Source organism: Danio rerio, chromosome 3, assembly GCF_049306965.1.
Source record: "Danio rerio strain Tuebingen ecotype United States chromosome 3, GRCz12tu, whole genome shotgun sequence".
In the NCBI taxonomy this organism is placed as follows: Eukaryota; Metazoa; Chordata; class Actinopteri; order Cypriniformes; family Danionidae; genus Danio; species Danio rerio.
In genome coordinates, this window is record NC_133178.1 from 9,586,471 (window position 1) to 9,608,867 (window position 22,397).

Consider the following 22,397-nt stretch of genomic DNA (forward strand, 5'->3'; position numbering starts at 1 on the left):
TCAATGAAACGCCACAAGCAAACACTGATATCAGTTTATCAATAAAGAAGCTTTATTGTGTAAAAAGTTGAATAAGCAATAAACCAGCAAATATAATGTTAACGCTAACTGTTTTATAAACGTCGGGTCTCTCTCTGTGTGTGTGTGGTTTCTTTCCAAATCAGATCATAAATTACAGGGAATTAAATAGAGCCTTAAGGCTCTATGAACAACTAACACTTACAACAGGCGCTATATAGACCTCTTTGTCTCGTCGTGTAAAATGTATTTATTATTATCATTAGCCACTAAGGATTCGTATTTGACTTAAACGGGTTAAGGTTGCCTATTTAAAAAAATATTTAACTTAAAGGGTTTCATGAAGTCAAGGCGTGCAGAGCGCCAAAAATATAAATTAACCTTACAGGAAACTGCCCAACTGACTATAATTCAGACTACTCTTGGGACACTGGCAACTATAAATGTACGTTTAAAGATTTTTTTGTTAAACGCAAGATGTTGCGTTTGGCACTTGCCATTTTATTCAGGCAATATTTTTAGCCCTGCGTGCTACATTTGGGGTCCTTTCACAAGTGCGTTTTACCGCTGATCTGAGATCTGCGTTTGTTTTTCTAACCAAGTATTAAATAGCAGCGTTTGCCAGCTAAGCTGATCTAAGACAACTCTACTACAACATCGTAAAGATGGCAGCCTCCGTCAGGCATTTACTGAAACCTTGGACACCGAGGTACATTCATACATGTATTCTTTACTTCTTATGGCAGGAATATCTGCAAGGAGATTTTACCTTTATTGTGTAATACATAATTTGTTTGATTCATCGTTAAATGTACACTATTCTTCCAAAACTAAAGCATGTTTTACTAAATACACGTCGTTGTTTGTAAAATAGTTACGACGATCATGCCTAATATTCATCATGTTTTCTCAGTCTGTGTCTCATGAGATGGAGTCGGTATAATCCATACTATCTGGATCCCGAACCCAGAAAAGATGCCCCAGTCTCAGACTCAGAGCTCAGCCCTGAACAGAAAGAGCTGCAGGAGCTCAAAACTGTGCGACCGATCAAAGCAGCTCTGACCGGCGACACCAGCTCTGCATTCAGCGACCCTCTGATCAGGTAAAAACAAAGTAAACTACATTTAAAGTCAATATAAAGCAGGGATGTCCAAACTCGGTCCTGTAGGGTCGATGTGCTGCATAGTTTAGCTCCAACCTGCTTCAACACACCTGCCTGGAAGTTTCTAGTAACGTTGTACCTGGTAAGAGCTTGATTAGCTGGTTCAGATGTGTTTAATTGGGGTTGGAACTAAAATACGCATGACCCCTGCCCTCCAGGACCGAGTTTGGACACCCCTGATATAGAGCAATTCCATGCTAATGTTAATCTTGCCATGAAAAAAAATTAAGTTTTCTCCAAAATAGCGAAACCCTTTCTAGGTTGTTTGTCTAAGAAAGCATTTTACAGTGCTGTAAAAATACTCAAAATGTCTCTGGTACATCAAATATAATAGTTTGAAAACATTGACAAAGTCACACAAGTGCTAATTTCACATAAGTCACATCCATGACAACACTTTTTCCTGAAAAATATCAATAACTCAGTCATGTTTGTTCTATAGATGCAGCTCTTATCCTTTTGATAAGCATCGTTTCTTTTTGGTTGTGCAGTTTAATTCACAAAATTTATACAAAGCATGTTGTCTACTGTAAGGCAAGGCAAGTTTATTTATATAGCACATTTCATACACAGTGGCAATTCAAAGTGCGTTACATAAACGGGAATAAAAAAGACAAGTTTAGGAACATAAAATGCAGACAATAAAAATTATTAAAAACAGATAAAAACAAATTAAAATGAGTTAAAATAGGTTATAAAAGAATGAAAAAGAAAACGAAAAACATAATAGTGCGATCTGTCGGACGCAGCGCAGTGCTCATTCAGTAAAGCCACAGCTAAACAGATGTGTTTTCAGTCTTGATTTGAATGTGCCTAATGTTGGAGCACATCTGATCATTTCTGGAAGCTGATTCCAGCAGCGAGGGGCGTAGTGGCTGAAGGCAGATTCACCCTGCTTTGACTGAACTCTTGGAATTTCTAGTTTATATGATCCTAAAGATCTGAGTGATCTGTTAGGTTTGTATTCAGTGAGCATATCTGTAATGTATTGAGGTCCTTGGCCATTTAGTGATTTATAGACCAGTAATAATACTTTAAAATCTATTCTGAATGTAACTGGGAGCCAGTGTAGAGACCTGAGGACAGGTGTGATGTGCTCTGATTTCCTGCTTCTGGTCAGAATTCTGGCTGCAGCATTCTGGATGAGCTGCAACTGTCTGACTGTCTTTTTGGGAAGGCCAGTGAGTAGTGCTGCTGATAAAAGCATGAACAAGTTTCTCTAAGTCTTCACTAGAAACAAAGCATCTGATTCTTGCAATATTTTTGAGATGATAGTATGCTGATTTACTGACTGCTTTGACATGACTGTTGAAACTCAGATCTGACTCCAGTCACACCAAGATTCTTGACCTTATTTTTTGTCGTTGACCTTTAGAGCCAAGGTACGCATTCACCTTGAGAACCTCATCTCTGTTCCCAAACGCAATGTAAACTGTAAACTGTAAACTGACTAACATTTTTGGTCACATCCATAACGCATGTTAATTTCCCTCATTTAAAATCTAGAGAAAGGTTTACAGGTTTTCTTAAATTATAACTCTGTGGTTAGTAGTTTTGGTGAATATAAACAGATGTTTCAAATATAATGTTAACGTCGTTTACTTTCTCTGTGAATTTATGTTTTGAGTTTTTACTGCAATTGTCGCATCCATAACGCTGAAAATAATTATAAACTATGTAAATACCGTGAGATCCTAAAGCCGGAGGTCACATTGACAATTTAAACTTCAAATGTATTTTAATTATTCTGAATAAAACATCACACAATTGAAAACTTTAAAGGGTCTTTAAAAGCAGGGAGTCTGTTAATCATGGATTTAAATGTTGTGTACACTGCAGTATATCAAGATCATCCTCTGCAGTTTTGGATTTCCTACATACAAAATATGTAAATATATATGAAAAGGTGGCAACATCAAAAACTCCAGAAGTAGCCAATTTATTTTGAGGTAAAGTTGGTTTTATATTCTCACATTTGTTCATTTTTGAACAGTGACACGGTAACTACATTGTTTACCACGTTTCTTTTAAATATTGGGTCTGAAGTCACACTTAAGTTTGAAATCAAACAACATCAGCACTGTTTAATTAATGTGAACAATGTTGTACTTTGATATTCTTTGGCTGCTAATGATATTTCCCTATTTAAAAAAAAAAAAAAAAAAAAGTTTTCTAAAATTATTCTGAGGAAAAAGTTGATATGTGAATATAAAAATCAAACTACACATTGATCAAAATTGATCACATTGAGAATCTAGAATTTAAATGTATTTTACTTATTCTGAATTCATTTCAATTCAACAAAACTTAAAGCTTTAAAAGGTTTTAATCATGGATTTAAATGTGTACACAGCAATATATTAATTTATTTCGAGTATTTTGTGATTTTTCTATATAAATATGTAAGCATTATTAAATTTTAGATTAACTTGATTCAAAATGCAGCAGTACATTTTATTTGTTTATTTTTTGGGTTGTGTAATTTCCAAATTTTTCTATTTGGGAACAGATATAATCAAGCACCATGCATTTTGTAACATTATTTGACTAAATAATTAAAATATAAAACGTTCAATCATTTTAGTATGACGTTATTTGTTTTATCAATTTCTTAAAAGTGTTTTAATACTCATTTTGTGATCTATACTCCTTTACATTCACATAACTTATAAATGTTTTGAACTTCCTTCAAATTATTTTCTATTCTTGGCCTTCAAAAAATGTGTGAAATTGGGCATTATAAAACCTGCAGAAACTCTATATTTAATTATTTATATTTATTTTACCTCCATTATATTTATTTATAAGTACCTATTTATAATATTGTTATCAAAAAAGTTTAAAGTTTATTTTAAACTTTAAGAAGCCCGTGCTTTACTTTTAGCATTGAAGTATATAGAAAATGTCCAACAAAAGATACCTATCATTTTTAGACTCCAAATCATGCCTCCAAGTTATGGACTCTTCAAAAAATTATCATCCTTTGATTGATAATATTTTAACTAAAGTTCACCAACTACAAAATCAGTTATATCACATCATTTTTTGAAGGGTTCCAGGACATGTCAGGCTTTCAGGAATTAAGTGAGCTGATGCAGCTGCTAAAGACGCTTTGAAGCAAGTGGTAAACAAATGCCAAATTCCTCCATTAGAGATGAGAACTTTTAATCAAGGTTTAAATTTTAAACAAGTGGCAAGAGGAGTGGGATGCATTGGAAAATAGTAAACTATATGAAATACAACCTAAAATCTCACACAGAATTTTAAAACTAAATTTGATCAAGTGGTTTTTACCAATGCCGTATTGGACATACAAAAATAACCCATGGTTTTTTGCTCCAAGATGAAAACCCTACTCGGTGTTTGTACTGCTCAATTCCCCTTGCTATAAAACACATTTTACTGGACTGTCCTGCTTTTAATGTTTCCAGAAGACAATGAAATGAACTCTCTTAACATTAACATGACATTTTTAGCAAAGTGACACCAGAAAAGATTTTTAGAATTCTTTTCATGTATTAACACTAAAAATCTGACTTCGATTAGATTAGATTCAACTTTATTGTCATTACACATGTACAAGTACAATGCAACAAAATGCAGTTTAGGTCTAACCAGCAGTGCAATAGCAGCAAGTGCAGGATACAGGAATAAGTTATAAAGTGCAGTTATAGAAAACTATGGTGATATTTACAGATGGATGTACTATCAAAAATATATACAGGTCGGATTTACAATATATGAATATATGTGCAGGTTGCTATTAATAATCAGTAGTGTGAAGATAGATAAACATGATTACAAGTGTATGCTTAATCAATGTAGTCATTTATTTGTTGATTTTTAATTGTATATTTATTTTTTAATTGTTCCAGCCATGAAAATAGCCTTGGTTGCTGACATGGCATTAAATAAAAAATACATTACATTAAACTTTTTAAATGTCAATTTATTTTTTTACTTTTCATAATTGTGAATAATTATTTATTTCATTTATTTATTTCTTTTTAATCCTGTGGCAAGGATCAAGTATTTTTGGACTCCACTGTACATACACTGAAAAACAAATTGGTCTAAAACAATTTCACTTTGAAATTGCTAGTGAAATCCCACAATTTAAAATAAACAAATTTTTAGTTCAGTTTTTCTACTTCAGAAAATCCGAAATACAATTTTTGCTTCAAAATATTTTTTACACTACATATTTGGATCATTTATCAGGGTTTCTACAGGTTCCATCAAGTCACGTTTAAGACTTTAAAACTTTTTAAGACTATTCTGAATTAAATTACAGCCACAGAAAAGGCTAAACGCCTTAAAACTATAACACGTTATAATATTGTAAGAAAGATAATTAAACTATATTGGAACACAGAGATAATAAACAGAGTTAATAAAACTTTTATTGAGATGGAATGTTAGTGATTGGATAAGTGTTAGCCTAACTGGGTAGCTTTACATGGACATAGGAAAAGTAAGACTCATTTAAAATGATTTCAGACCTACAACACGCATATCGAAGACATTAAGACTTTAAGATCCCACAGATACCCTGTTTATAATGTCAAATATGTTTTATTTTTCTCTAATAGCAAGTTCATCAACATGATGATGTATGACGGCAACAAAGTCCTTGCTAGAGGGATCATGACACAGGTTTGTTACATTACATTACATTACATACACTAGTCTGACATCACATTGAAATACCTGAAATGAGCCTCGGTGTGATTTCATGGATGATTGTTTGGCTCCCATTTAGACGCTGGAGACCATAAAGAGAAAACAGGTGGAGAAATACCACAAATCTCCAGCGGCTAAGAGAGAAGAGATTGAGTGCAACCCGTACGCCATCTTCCATCAGGCCATGGAGAACTGCAAACCGGTCATCGGCCTGGCCAGCATTCAGAAAGGAGGGAAGTTTTACCAGGTCAGTGGATGAACTGTTCACATTCACAATCGATAAAGCATTAACAAGACAGTTTTCAACCATAAAAGAAAAACTTTTAATGCATTTTGGCTGTTCATTTACACAACAACATCATATTGAATACCAATGTTTTGAAACAGGTTTTGTAAGTCATGCAGTTATTCTCAGCATTAACTTTAAAAAGTAAAGTAGCATTCAAACTTATTAAACTATATAAAACACTGACTCTTACGTTATTGGTCCTGCAGGTGCCCGTTCCTCTCACAGACAACCGGCGGCGTTTTATGGCCATGAAGTGGATGATCACAGAGTGCAGAACCAACAAGCAAGGGCGCACGCTCATGTACGAGAAACTCTCGCAGGAGCTGCTCGCCGCCTTCGCTAATGAGGGAAACGTGATTAAACGCAAACATGACCTTCACAAGATGGCCGAAGCCAACAGGGCGTACGCACACTACCGCTGGTGGTAGACAAAGCAGATCTGGACTCATATTTCACACGCTGATGTGGTGTGTTGTGGACTGATGGCATCGGGGGAGACTGGATCATGTCTGTTATCTTGACTCAAAAATACACAGTTGACGGCTTTGTATGGGAGTAAATAAAGCAAGCAATGAGGAAAAAACACTTAATTTTGACCATGAACAGAGTGGTTGACTATACACAATTAAAATATATGCAATAAATCAATTTCACAAAAAAAGCAAATACAGTTATTTATTTAAAACCTATGAAATGGCATCAGAGTAAGTAGATGGTTTTTCAAAAGCCTGAGGAATCAATCATACTAAAAACAGCATGACAGGAGCATGTTTTATACCTTCAAAATACAAAATTGTCATCAGACTTCATGTTATTGTTTCAAATCAGTGGCACTTTTCATCCAAATGATTCATAACAGGCAAGAAAAGGTTTCCTGTAAGTGCAGATTTATACATGCTGTCTGCATCACTATGCTTTTATTAATAACATGTATGATTTACTAGATATACAGTACATTTGGAAAATATTCATAGCGCTTCACTTTTTCCACTTTTTTTTTTTATGTTAAAGCTTTATTCCAAAATGGATTAAATTCATTTATTTTCTCAAAATTCTACACACTAAACCCCATAATTACAATGTAAAAAAAATTGAAATGGTTGCAAATTTATTACAAATAAAAAAGCTGAAATCACCTGTGCTTCAGTATTCACAGCCTTTGCTCAATACTTTGTTGATGCACCTTTGACAGCAATTACAGCCTCAAGTCTTTTTGAATATGATGCCACAAGCTTGGCACACCTGTCTTTGGGAGTTTGTGCCCATTCCTCCTTACAGTACCTCTCAAGCTCTATCAGGTTGGATGGGAATTGACTGTGTACAGCCATTTTCAGATGTCTCCAGAGATGTTCAATAGTGTTTGGATCTGGGCTCTGGCTGGACCACTCAAGGACATTTACGTAGTTGTTGTGTAGCCACTTTATTGATATTTTGGCTGTGTGCTTTGGTTCATTGTCCTGGTGGAAGATGAACTGTATTGCATGTAGAATTTTGAGAAAATAAATGAACTTGATCCATTTTGGAATAAGGCTGTAACAAAGAAATTTAGAAAAAGAGAAGCGCTATAAAGACTTTCCAGAAGCACTGTACACAAACACTTCTCTTAATTTAAAAAGTCATAACATCAAATCAAAACTGCATATTAATATTGTTAGCTCTTGTAAACTTTAAATTGTCACATTATCTAACAAATATACCCCATATAGTAGAAAAATATTTTGCCAAAATATTTGCAGTGTAAGTCAGAATTATTCACCCTCCAGTGAAAATTTCTCAAACGATGTTTAACAGAGCAAGGAAATTTTCACAAATTTTCATTTGTCTTATTTCAGCTAGAATAAAAGCAGCTTTTTATTTTTAAAACTATTTTAGGATCGATATTATAAGCCCCTTAAGCTTTTTTTTTGTCTACAGAACAAACTATCGGTATACAATAACTTGCCTAATTAACCTAGTTAAGCCTTTAAATGTCACTTTAAGCTTTAATGTGCTGCCATCATGGCAAAGATAAATTAAATCAGTTATTAGAAATGGATTATTAAAACTATTATGATTAGAAATGTGTTGGAAAAAATCTTTCCATTAAACAGAAATTGAGGAAAAAAAATATACAGGGGGGTGAATAATTCTGACTTCAACTGTGTACATGTTGTAAATGTGAGGTTAAATAAAATTAACGTTTCAATAATTCCAATCTTCATGTATCAAAAAAATTAAAAATGTCATAAAAAATTCATTAAATTAAATAGAAAACTGGCCTACAATCCTGTCAAATATATATTTTTAATGCATTTCAGAATATAGAAAATGTATTTTATATAAAATTTTTGTATGTTAATATACAAAATGTTTTTGAAAAAATTAGTTTTTATTATATGGGATATTTTTTTATGTAAAGCTACTTCCTCTTATGAGTTAATAACAATTTGTTAGTCAATCTAAGAAAATTAAATAACTAAAAAACTAAAAATAATATTAAAAACACCAAAACCAAAAGTCTCCTCTAGCGTTACTATTTTACCCATTTTATGGTAATCTGACAGACAAAAACTAAATCATTATTGTAACTATTTCACTTTTAAATTATCCAAACCCATTTCTAAATATTTATGAAGATAATAAAAGGTACCATATTTATAGGAAATAAGCATTTAAAAAGAACTTTGGCTTTTCGGTTTATCCTCCAGATACAAGATCTGAAGTAGGAGTGTTGCTCAACCATGAACAAACTGCATTTCTGCACATTTCAGATTGTTTTTAAGAAATGCTGGACAATAACTAGCAGTCATACAACCTGTAGATAGAGGAGCTATCAGGATTATGCCCAGATTTAAAGTTAACACAAGGTCAACAAACACAATCCCATTTCAGACAATTGACACACAAAAGAAAAAAAAGGTATTCATACACACACAGAAACACCTATTGAAAAGTGAAAGTTGGAAAAGCAAGATTTTGCTGGTGGTAGTGAGTCCTGACATTATTTCCCATGTTTCCTATCAGACATTAATATGAGGTGAAAAGTTTCAGCATTGAAGTGTCTTTTAAACGACAATACAATAAATAAAAAGTTCAATAGCAGAATGAAAACAGGAAGGAGTGTGAACAAAGTAGGTACCATTCATTCTGAATTCCAGATGACCTTGAAGAGAAAAGGCTAACTTTGTATCAACCCTCACCTACCCAGCCAATAACGATAATTAGGCTGCATTTACACTGCATGCTTCAAGGGACCCAATTCTGATTTTATTCTCCCATGTGGCACAGATGAGATATGGCCCATGTACGTGTAAGCAGAAAAAAATCATATGGGTTACGATTCACTCAAATCAGATTCAAACCCTAAATATTATAAACTAGGACAAAAAAAGCTTTTAACTTGACATGAAGCACAAATATTTAAGCATGTTAAGGAGAAAGAGAGAGAGAGCGTGCAACATCCGCCACGTAAACAATATAAACCAATATAAAATTGCATACACCACATGCATAAATCACGCCATGGACATTACATTAAAGGGGTGGTCCACTACGATATCATATTTTAAGCTTTAGCTCATGTGTAATGTAGCTGTGTGAACATAAACAACATCTCTGAAGAAAAGACGCTCAAAGTTTAATGCAAAGGGAGACATTGGCTTTTACAGATTTAGCTTAGCAAAGCCTACAATGAACGAAGTTTGGGGACTACAAAAAATACATCTGGGCTAGTGAGATCACAAACGTTTCTGGTTACATGAATTTACCCACGCACACACAGTACAGTCTAAATCGGATACGCGGCAGTACTGTGATGTAGACGTTAAAAAAACAAAAAATATTTATTGGGTAATTTAAAAGATAACAAATAATACTCTGTACAACTACTGTTTTTAAATGTGATGTGACGGTTGGGTTAGATGTTAACAAAATACAATAAATGGGAAATTTAATAAATATAAAGAATTCTTGTTAACGTTCAACCGCAACCATATCCAATCTAGCAACAACCCGCACACACCACTATTACAAGTACCCCCTATTACCCCTCGATTACATATACAGTTTTCAAGTGAGCAAGAACGTAAACAACAGGAAATGCTGTTTGGCACCACTAACAATTCAGCTACTAAGTCATTTATCAGGTAGAGCCGATCCAGAAATCACAGCACATTATGTTAGCTGACCAATCAGAGCCACATTAGGGTGAGCCTTTCAGAGGAACTAGGAAAGCCTACACATGGTCGCATAACCCTCGTTGTGGCAGTTGGCAACGCTAACCCGCACCCCTCAAAAGAATTTAACTACACGTCACAACGACGCGTGATGCAAGCTTTGTGATTGGTCAGCTTGGTATTGCTGATGAGTGTGGGCGGAAGTGAGAGCCGCACCAGCCCAATGCAGCAAGTGTTTATAAGTGTGGAGTCCCGCGAAGGAGCTTTGGATGGAGACGGTTGTTTTGGGTATACCTTATTATTAAAGTTGTTGCACACACGCCAATTGTATATTAAGGAAGCGTTCAGAAAAAAACAAAACACCAGCAAAGAAACTCGACACAGAGGAACATAACCTCACTGCCAACTTTCTTTTTGGAAGTGTATTGCATAGCAACAGAGACAGCACGCAGAAGTATAAATGCACAAGCCATGCCCCATGAGTCACGTCGATCACTCGAGAAAGAAGTATAAACTAGACTGGATATGAGTCACTTTTAAGAGATGATGTAAGTGGGTCATCAAAAAAATCTGATCCACTCATAAACTGGCAATGACCATCAAGGCCTGCAGTGTAAATGCAACCTTAGAGATAATTTACCCCAAAAATGAACATTTACTCAAGATTTACTCTCCGTCTTGTGATTCCAACTTTGATTTCTTTTCTTCTGTTAAACACAAAAGAAAGATATTTTGAAGTATGTTAGACACCAGCTGCTATAGAAGAAAAAAATAATAATATTGTTAATTTGGTTGTAAAAACATGTTCTTTTGTGTTCACCAAACATGTTTGAATCAAGTGGATTGAAAGCATAACAAGTGCAATCTCTTTAATCTTAAAAATGAAACCTCCATCCTTGGTTCCAATGTCTTCATGTTCCACTGATTGCTGATTGGTGGAGTCTCAGTCCGTCACTTCACTGTAGTAGTATTTCTGAGCTGTGTCGCTGAGCTTCCAGCCTCCAGCACGAAACTCCAGGATCTCCAGCAGAAGCAGGCGTCCCATGGAGCTCAGATCCTCCTGCAGGAGAAACCCATCTCGCAGCAGATTGAAGAGCTCGTCCATGAGCTGAACATTCATCTTCTCAAGCTGATCTCCAATACGGTGAAGCTGCAGCACCAGACAGTCCACCTGAGAGACACAGACAGAGCTTTTTGACTTTAAAAATACTTTAAAGGGGATCTATTATTCCCCTTTGTACAAAGTGTAAAATAATTCTCTGATATCTCTAGAGTGTGTATGTAAAGATTCAGCTCAAAATACCACAAAAAAAAAAATGTTTTACAGCTCTTTGAAACTGCCTCTTTTAGATCCTAATTGTTGCATTTTGGTGACTGTCGCTTTAAATTCAAATGAGATTGTGCTCCCAGCCCTAAATTGAAAAGAGGGTGGAGCTAAAAATGCCAATGCATTAGCATATCAGCAGATTCAAAATGGCTGTTTCTCACTTGGGCTGTAAGCATCACTGTTTTTTTTTTCAATTATGATCTTTTCCATTTCAGCCAAATACACTGGGTTTAGACGTTTCAATGCATCACTATTTATCTACTCATTAGTCAATCCTTTTCAATAAAGTGCGGTAATAATGTTGGACATTCACCTCCTCTTCATTCTTCAGGGCATCTGACTGGGCCAGTCTGAACAAACAGTCATAGACCGGGTGAACCAGAGCCACCATAGGCATGTTGTTGACCTGCAGTGGACAGAATACAATTAGCAAGCGCTTTATGGAGTTATAACTGTGATTTATTATAACTGTGCATTTATAACCGAGACTCTGAATCTAAAGGTCAGGAAACAGCAAGACGACAGTCTGTATTTTGAATCTGTATTTTCGAGTTGGCTAGTAAACAATTAAAGCCAAGAAGGAACACAAAGAGGCCGACTGTAAATTCATTACATTTCTCAAATATTTGCAAATGAAATGGATTATTAGACCATCAGACAAGTCTACACAAATAAAAGTGGGTGCAGGGTTCCCACAAGTTTATGAACAGCAGATTCAAGGACTTTAAGGCACCGTTTATTTTAATTCAAGCATTATTGTAATTCATACCCCAGCATAAGTACCGCCATGTCCTCACTCTAATTAACATTTCACTCCCACCTACTTTTTACATTAAAAAAAATGTCAGTAATGTTCTCAATTTGTTTAAAAACTTTAATACAATTTGTTAAATTCAATACTGGTAGTTTGCAAATGCAGTTTCTCAAATATAATGTGCACATTGTTTCCGCTACATTAATTTTTCCGTGGCGGGGCGCCACACCAAAATTCATTCCTGCCACAGCAACATTACAGCTTCTCATTCAAAGCATTCAATTGTTGCTGTTTCTTTTTTATTTCTAATAGCAGGTCTTGAGTACAGTAATACAACTCGAGATTACATTTATGTAATATCTGCATGTGAATCTCTTTGCTTGCATGCCAATTTCCTCTGTTTGTGCACAGAACTTCTTGCACGCCCCCTCAAATATACGATTTTCACGCAAAAATTTTCTAGTGCGCTCTCAAATAAACGCTGCTGAAGTGTAATTTAGTGCGTTTATGTAACGAGGATGTCTCCATTTATTAGATTTGCTAGGAGTAATTATGAATGTCTCGAATAGACCTACAGAACGGCATTGATGCGTCCTGAAGTAAAGTGAAACAGCCATAAACTCCAGCAAGATAAAGTCATAGTATGCAGAAACATAGACTTTTATTTATAAATAAAGTATATTTATGGAAACTGTGTCCATCATAACTGAAAGCTACATCATGTTTGCTGGACTCACGCATCTGTCAGTCAATATGTCACCTTAAAGGGTTAAACAAATGACGCACAGCACTACTACGATTACAGAAATGTTCACACAGTTAAAATTCACTTACCTTTTAATATGTTTTAGTGCAATTATAACCCGCTATTAAAAATAAAAAAACAACAACAACTGCTGAATGTTTTGAATGAGAAGCTGTAATGTAGCCGTGGCGGGAATGAATTTTGGTGACACCCTGCCATGAAAGAATATAGAGGAAACCACGTAATATCTTGCAAAACATCTAGTCAAATATTATGTACTGTCATCATGGCAAAGATAAAAGAAATCAATTATTGGAAATTCATTTATTCGTTTTCTTTTCGGCAAAGTCCCTTTATTAATCAGGGGTCGCCACAGTGGAATGAACCGCCAACTTATCCAGCATATGTTTTACACAGCAAATGCCCTTATATAAGAGATTTAGCTTATTTAATTCACCTATAGCGCATGTCTTTGGACTTTTACATGCCAACTGACTTGACCTTCTTGCTGTAGGGCAATCTTGCTATCCACTGCACCACCGTTAAAAATAAATTTGTTATTTAAATGATTATGTTTAGAAATGCATTGATATGCGTTTCTGTTCATTCCATTAAACAGAAATTGGGGGGATAAAATATACAGGGAGCTAATAATTCAAGAGGGCTGATAATTCTGACTTTATATATAAAATCACAAGACGAACAAACATTTTGGACCATTGTCACACTTACTGATCAAATTTTTCATTTCAGATAATTAACAATAAAAACAAGTACAGGACTGAAGCTTCAGCCATAAAAACAGAAGGCCGCTGTTCACCTTGAGGTAGTCGAAGATGTTGCAGATGAAGGACACGAGACAAACCCACTCCTGAGTCGACCTCTTTCTCGTCTCTTCTCTGGCTTTAAACTCCTGCTGCAGTCGATTGAGCAGATTACGCCGAAACACACTCCCGTTCGTCTGTTTGGCCTCCGCCTGAATAAAGCAAGACAACACAGTATAACAGGAGACCTTTTAAGCCCCCTTTTACAAGATGTAAAACAAGTCTCTGATATCCATAGAGTGTATTTGTAAAGGTTCAGCTTAAAATACACCACAAATAATGTTTTATAACTCTTTGAAACTGTCCCTTTTAGGCTTTGATCCCAATTGTGCCGTTTTGGTGTCTGTCACTTTAAATTCAAATGAAATTGTGCTCTTTTCAAAAGAGGGCGGAGCTACAAATACCTGTACATCAGCAGTGGCAAATTCCAAAACAGGTCTAAATTTATCTGTTTAAAGAAAACTAATGGTGGACGGCTGCTTCACTCAGGGCTGTTTATGCTAATGACGGAGAGAACGTCACTAATAGGTGAGACTTTTCCAGTTTGATGAAATGCAAAGGAGAATGTCAAACAAAGTGTTTCTGCAGACTGTTTTTAGGAAGTGTGATTACAAAAACAGAATTAATATCTTCTTACCATTAGAAGCTGGTTATTCACACACTGCTAACACACAACTGTGTCTAAAGCACTTTTAAAATGATTTTTGCATAATAGGTGTTCAATTCAAAGGTGTACAAATGTTTGATTACCCAAGCTTTTTTTATCTATCTGAACAGTTAAGTGTTGTGCATTAAAATTACGGCTGCACAATATAGATCGTTTTAGCATAGATATCGCAATGTTACAGTTAATATGACTATTTATGTGAAGCTGCTTTGACACAATCTACATTGTAAAAGCGCTATACAAATAACTTTACAGACCTGAAACTTGCCTATAGCACTTATTCATTGTTGCTCTTAGTTGTGTAAATTGCTTCCTTGTCCTCATTTGTAAGTCGCTTTGGATAAAAGCGTCTGCTAAATGACTAAATGTAAATGTAAATAAAGCTGAATTGAATGTGTGAATCCACAATTCTCACATTACAGTATGTTCAATGTGAAGCCAGGATTATAGCTGACCAAATACAACAGTTCAGAACACACAAACATGGAAGAGTCACTTCAGTTTAACCATAATAACGTGATTTTTTTTTTTTTCATTTACAGTTTATAAAGATTTTCTTCAGCTAAACTGACTTTCTGTCGTCTACCTGTATTTGCAAGTAATATGACAGTATAATGCATCTCAAAAACATGCAGCATCACAACAGGTAAACAATAAAGATCTTTATCACATCCCAGTGTTTGTACAGTGTTTTTTTTTTTCTTCCTTGTGGCAAACACTAATGTTTTGCAATGAAAACATGACATTTCAGTCTACAAAAATTCAGAGTACATTCACACCCAAAAGACCTAGATTTACTCTTTGGTTTTAATAATACAGAGGATTATGATGATTGTATGAAACAAGTTAATTCTTCCTCTGGGCAAGCTGTAAACGTTTGTGCGAATGTTTTTAAGGGCCTGTAACCGTGTATGCATTTTAAGCAAGTTCAAGCATTCAGACACCAGGAATATTATGTTTGTAGCTTTAACAAAGTTTAACTGTACTTAATTATTATTATTTGTTATTGTATTTGAAATATTATGCAAATAATTAATGCTTTATTATACGTTTCATTATTTTATTTCTGTACCTGAATATTGTTAGACTCCATTTGTGCATTTACTCAACTGTACTTATATATGCTTGTAATTTGCTTATTGCAATTTATGCAAATTAGCTATCCAACAAAATCATCCCAATCAATCTAAAATAGTTCATTTTTTCACATTTTTTTCAAGTTATCTGAATAATGATATAATTGCAATTTAAATTAAAGAAAGTCAACATTTCACAAACATTTGCATTTAAAAAAAAAAACATTTCTATAAAGGTAAATCAGTAGCAAACAATGAGAGCTTGCAAATCTAACTGTGAGAACTTGGGATAATATTTGTATGTGTAGATTGAAATTAACTCTGGACTATTGCAAAATGTGTAGCAGAACGTGAGGATTGAAACTGCCAAATCTAAAAGGTTGTGAGCGCCGACTTGTGGTTGCACCACAAAACTGCATTACAACACGCAGGTAAGTTTGCATACAATTTTGTGTCAGATTGCAATCCTAAATGACATTTTACAAAAAGAACTATTAATCTGCATCGGGTGTTTTGATTATTAAACTGTATAAGGGTGAAAATCGAGAGATTCGACTATTCACATCAGTGTCAATTTCAACATACACATATTACTATCACAAGTTCTCACATTTAGATTTGCAAGCTCTCAAGGTTTGCTACTGATTTACCCTCATATTTTTCCAATATCATGCAGCACTAATTAAATTGTGTATGTGGCACAATTGTTTACCTGGACAATGGTGTAACAGATGCGTCCGGCCTCCCTGCTGAAGACCTGGTCCTTCAGAGACTGGTCCACTATTACACTGGACACTTTCTCCAGGTCAACAGATCCTGGGTCTGACAAGTAAAAAATACCTTAATATAATACTTTTTTTTTTTTTTTTGATCCAAAGTGACTTACAATATAAAAATAACAGAAGCACTTCAAATCATCAGAGAGAAGCACCAGTATAATGCTATAAGTCTAACTTACTATATATACTCAAATTATTATATTATTCAAGCATATGGAGATGAGAGAGCATGTCCTACAGTTGGTTTGTATAATATATAATAATTATATAATAATTCAATAACATTTGAGCCTCCAAGCAGAATGGATAATGCAAAACATACACCAGATCAAATATACTGTAGTTACCTTTCAAGGCAGTTTTGAGAAGTTTCTGAGTCTCTAAATCAAATGACTGGATCTTGTAGTCTTCTTTGGAGGAGTTCTCCATTCTGTTTAAAGAAGAAAGACAGAAAATAAGCTGACAGATCAATAACCAACATTCAGGTACAAGTTTGAAGTTTTAATGTGAAGCCATGGCAGGGAGGCAGATTTAACCAATGAGCAAGGCAAGCGGCCGCTTGGGGCCCCAGGACATCTGTGGTGGCCCACAATAAATATCTAGAAGAATAAATTATACCTACTGTATAAACTATATAAAACATAACATTGATTTCTTAAATATTTTCTATAAAGACAGTCAAACAAATTAAATTATTGTGCTATTAAATATCTCATATACTAAAAAAAATTATTATTATTATATAATGTTATGTAATAAAAATTATGAAAAAAATATCCTACACCCCTAATCATGCAGCAGTGCTGCAGTAAAATTATATTTATTGTTTTAGTTGTAAATTCATTTTAAGAAATCTAATTATTTAAAATGTACAGCTTGCATTAAGACACACAGGTAGAAAATATATCATTTGTATCAATCATATATAATTTGTATTATATATATATAATTTGTATTATATATATATATATGCGCCATGTTTGGTTAAAAATTAAAGTTTGTGAAGCAAAATAAACAATCATTTACAAGAAATGAAGTACTAAGGGTAAAATGCCAAGGTGAAAGTTCTGTTTTATAACATTTGATATTGTTTCTATGTAATTTGAGTCATGCATGGGTAATACAAAAACAATAACAAAACACACACATATTTGCCTGGCATGTGGTTCTGTTGAATAAAGCTAATGCTATATATAAAATGATGCAAAATTATGCATGAGAACTCCCATCAGAAGGGTAAATTCACCCACAAAATAAAACAAGTAAAAATGCTTGGGCCCTAAGATTGATCAAAAACAATTCTTACTGCATTTTTGCCGTGTTTGGTTAAAAATTAAGTTTATGAAGCAAAATAAACAATCGTTTACAAAAAATGCTGGGCTCAGAGTAAAATGCCAAGGTAAAACTTCTGTTGCATAACATTTAATATTGTTTAGAAGTAATTTGAGTCGTGCATTTTGCAATACAAAAACAATAACAACGCACACATGCACACATGTTTGTATGTGGTATGTGGGTCTGTTGAATAAAGCCAATGTTATCTGTAAAATTGTGTTAAAATACGTACAAGAACTCCCATCAGAAAGGTCAATTCACCCAAAAAATAAAAACAAACAAAAAAATACGACTGGGCCCTAATATTGACCAAGAAACAACCCGGTTACTCCATTTTTGTTTAAAAATGAAGTTTATAAAGCATATAAAACAGTCATTTACAAAAAAAAAACAAAAACGCATGACTCAGGGTAAAATGCCAAGGTTTCATAAGATTTGATATTGTTTACAGGTAATTTGAGTCATGAATGGGTAATACAAAAACAATAACAGTACACACATATTTGCCGGGCATGTCTGTCGAATGAAGCTAATGCTATATTTAAAATTGTTAAAATATGGATGAGAACTTCCATCAGAAAGGTAAATTCGCACACACAAAAATAAATGAATAAAACTATTAAAAAATCGTGGGCCCTAATATTGACCAAGAAACAATCCTGTTACTCTGTGTTTGGTTAAAAAAAAAAAAAAGTTTATGAAGCCAGCAAAACAAATCATTTAAAAAATGCTGAGCTCAGGGTAAAATTCCAATGTAAAATGTCTGTTTCATAAAATTTGCTATTTGTAATTAGAGTCATCATGAATGGGTAATTCAAAAACAACACAAACATATATTTGCCTGGCACGTGGGTCTGTTGAATAAAGCTAATGTTATTTGTAACATTATGTTAAAATATGCATGAGAACAACCATCATAAAGATAAAATTACTCACAAAAAATAAATAAAATAAAATAAAATAAATAAATAAATAAATAAATAAAAATGATTGGGCCCAAACATTGCCCAAGAAACAATCCTGTTACTCCATTTTTGCCACGTTTAGTTAAAAATGAAGATTATGAAGCTAAATAAACAATCATATACAAAACAATGCAGGACTTAAGATAAAAGTTCTGTTGCATAATAAAGCTAATGTTATCTGCAACATTGTTCAAATATGCATGAGAACACGCATTATAAAGATAAATTCACCCACAAAAAAAAATAATAATAATAATAATAAAAATGTTTGTGCCCTAATATTGCCCAAGAAAAAATCCTGTTAGTCCATTTTTGCAATGTTTAGTTAAAATTTAAGTTTATAATGCAAAATAAATATTTTTTAAATGCCAAGGTAAAATGTCTGTTTTATAACATTTGCTATTGTTTATATTTAAGTCATGAATGGGTAATACAAAAACAAACATATTTGCCTGGCAAGTGGGTCTGTTGAATGAAGCTAATGTTATGTTTTAAAATTATGTTAAAATATGAACAGCCATCAGAAAGGTAAATTCACCTTCACACACACACAACAAATGAATAATGGGCACTAATATTGATCATTTTATATACATTATTAGCCTTTGACCAAAACATGGTGGCTATATTGTGATTCTTGTGAAACTGATCATGTGTGAAATATGCGCAGTCACCAATCTGACACTCAAAGGAAAGCAGGGCAGCTCGTGTTGTTAAAGGGATAAACGGATTAGCACAACCGGGCAAACACCCTCGGGCTGACAAGTTCAACAAGCAGGTTATAAAATAGGGTAATCATGTTAGCTAGGTGTTTTAAAGTCACACTTCAATGCTGTTTCAGACAGAATATTCAAAGTAACGTTAGCGTGGTAAACAATATAGAGACCGTTAAAATGAACGAATGCGCGAACATAAAAACAATTTTAACGTCACCTCAGTCACAAACCTTCATGATAAAAGTCTAAAACTGTCTGCTGGTACATAATAATTATCATATTTTAGAAACAGTCAAACTAAACGATGGAAGTAACGTAACGTGCGCAAAACAATAGTACTTTTGTTAGTTTTTGCCAGGTGTGACCACTCAAAATGCACATGTAAACTAGTTATTAACTAATAAATGCTGCAAAACCGCTCAAATTAACTTTAAAGACATACACAGACTCTCAAATGCACACATTCACAGTAATGTCACGAGCATATGTGGCTAAAACTAAATCTTAAGATAATACAGGAGCACAAGAATCGATACTCTTACGCTACGGACGGATTTCAAAGTTAAAAACACTTGTAATATGTCCTCATGTTGGTGTAAAACTGCATGTTTAACTTACTTAAAAGTAACAGGAGACTCAAACAAGCAGATATGTTCACATATCTCTCCTTCCTCGCTCTTTCTCCAGCGGATTTGTCTCGAGCTCCAACCAACCAGACTCTCAGCGTCTTGCCTTATTAATATTAATGACGTACCGTGACGTTTTCGTGTTAGAGTAAACTGATTGGCTGGGAGGTTTTAGTAGTGAGCTACTGTTTACAAAGGAAGTTAAATCAATATAACTAGAACCTAAAGTTCGTTGACGAACTTTGATGTTGGCTTGAGAAAGCCAACGTGACTGCGCCGGGGACTCAAAGGCAGTTGGCAGGAAGCACAGCGGTTGATAAGTGGTTGCTAGGCGGTTGCTAAGGTGTAGCTAAGGCATTCCTAGGTAGTTGCTAGGGTGTTCTGAGTGGTTTCTAGGCTGTTGCTAGGGTCCACTGGACTGTTAATCGGAAGGCCTCATTTACATTTTTGATCAAATCGAGAGAGAGAGAGAGAGAGAGAGAGAGAGAGAGAGAGAGAGAGAGAGGACTGATTTGTTCAGGTTGTTTAATGCAGATCACTATAGTATAGTTAGTATTTATAGTATATATTATAATCTGAACAAAATTACATTATAATAAATATCATATGAAGAAAAATATTACATTAAAATACTAATGAAACAATAGCACATGCATTTAGTTAATTTGTCTTTTATTTAATCAGTCTTATAATTTTTGCAGTTAATATAGAGTACAGTCAATTTACAGTAATTTGCAGCATTTTATATATATATATATATAGTTATATATACAGTTTACAGGAAGAAAATCGCATTAAATACAATATTAGGCCGTCTTCATCACGTGGTTAATTCTGACCAATGACGTTGTTCCACCCCACTGGCCACTAACACAATGTTATAATCGTAATATTTAGTTGTCATCACCTGGGTGATTTTATTTTTTTTTTGGTACAGCATAGGCCAAAAGCTTCATTGTCATTATCACAAGTGAGGAGAAGGCTCTTTTGCGGCACAGAATATTGTTTTGAAAGAAATATCTGAAGTAAACTTATGTTTTTGCTAACATAAAAGGGGGATTAAGAAATAATCCTTATAACCCTAACCATAAATGTGTGTATGTGTTATATATGTATATATGTATGTATATATATACATACATATATACAGTTGAAGTCAGAATTATTAACCCCCTTTTGATTTTTTTTTTCCCTTTTTTAAATATTTCCCAAATTATGTTTAACAGAGCAAGGAAATTTTCACTGTATGTCTGATAATATTTTTCTTCTTGAGAAAGTCTTATTTGTTTTATTTCGGCTATAATAAAAGCAGTTATTAATTATTTAAAAACTATTTTTGGGACACAATTATTATCCCCTTTAAGCAATTTTTTTTTGATAGTCTACAGAACAAACCATCGTTATACAATAACTTGCCTAATTACCCTAACCTGCCTAGTTCACCTTATTAACCTAGTTAAGGCTTTAAATGTCACTTTAAGCTGTATAGAAGTGTCTTGAAAAATATCAAGTTAAATATTATTTACTGTCATCATGGCAAAGATAAAATAAAGAAGTTATTAGAAATGAGTTATTAAAACTATTATGCTTAGAAATGTGCTGAAACAATCTTCCCTCCATTAAACAGAAATTGGGGGAAAAATAAACAGGGGAGCTAATAATTCTGACTTCAACTGTATGTATATATATGTATATACACACACTTTATTTTACCTGTTTGTAAATAATTGTTCTTAACATTTTTGCTTTAAAACATTATAATACTGTTTGGATTTTCCCCCCATAATAATAAATTGTGAACATTGCAGTTTAAATTGCAATCCATATGTTACAGAGAGAAATTGATGCAGCAACAGCAGAGCATATTAAGGGGATATAAAAAATCTCCATACATTGTATGTATATATATATATATATTCACTATTTTAAAATACATTTTCTTTGCTGTGTGTTTTTATTGGTTATGATGCTGTTTGGATGTTTTATTTTTGCACAATAAATAAAATGTGATTTAAAAAGTGCAAACATTGTCTTTGTTAGAATTTACACGTGATTACAACGGTATAAAGACATTCAGGTCCGACCGGACCGAATGGAAAGAAATTGTAAAAGGTGCAAAGGTGCAGTAAACTCAATTCCAAAGGGCTCAAAAATAGTCTTCTGGCGCCATCTCGTGGACACTCTGACGAGCTTTAGGTTTGAAATTAACAAATTTAATATAAAAAAAAATTTATAGGAAAACTGTTATTTATAATTACACCAAATAAATATGATAAT

The 22,397-nt window shown here is 33.8% G+C and overlaps 2 protein-coding genes across 2 annotated transcripts; one reads left to right on the forward strand and one right to left on the reverse strand.

The window, feature by feature from the left end:
• Window positions 1-650: 650 nt before the first annotated feature.
• Window positions 651-6,742, forward strand: mrps7 (mitochondrial ribosomal protein S7). Its single transcript, XM_073944151.1, has 5 exons — window positions 651-727; window positions 932-1,120; window positions 5,773-5,836; window positions 5,943-6,110; window positions 6,359-6,742. Exons 1-5 carry the CDS (start codon window positions 684-686, stop codon window positions 6,578-6,580), a joined length of 687 nt encoding a protein of 228 aa, XP_073800252.1. The 5' UTR covers window positions 651-683; the 3' UTR covers window positions 6,581-6,742.
• Window positions 6,743-10,620: 3,878 nt separating this feature from the next.
• Window positions 10,621-20,200, reverse strand: mif4gdb (MIF4G domain containing b). Its single transcript, NM_001013284.1, is given in 6 exon segments — window positions 10,621-11,477; window positions 11,947-12,039; window positions 13,953-14,108; window positions 16,412-16,521; window positions 16,826-16,908; window positions 20,113-20,200. Coding segments are annotated over 5 exon segments (669 nt in total). The 5' UTR covers window position 16,908; window positions 20,113-20,200; the 3' UTR covers window positions 10,621-11,249.
• Between the last annotated feature and the right edge of the window lie 2,197 nt (window positions 20,201-22,397).

Excerpts from the sequence above, each read along its gene's own strand:
- mrps7 (XM_073944151.1), top strand. The coding sequence starts at position 684 with ATGGCAGCCTCCGTCAGGCATTTACTGAAACCTTGGACACCGAG. Across the intron at positions 1,121-5,772 it reads TTCAGCGACCCTCTGATCAG|CAAGTTCATCAACATGATGA; the intron begins GTAAAAACAAAG and ends TTTCTCTAATAG. Across the intron at positions 6,111-6,358 it reads AAGGAGGGAAGTTTTACCAG|GTGCCCGTTCCTCTCACAGA; the intron begins GTCAGTGGATGA and ends TTGGTCCTGCAG.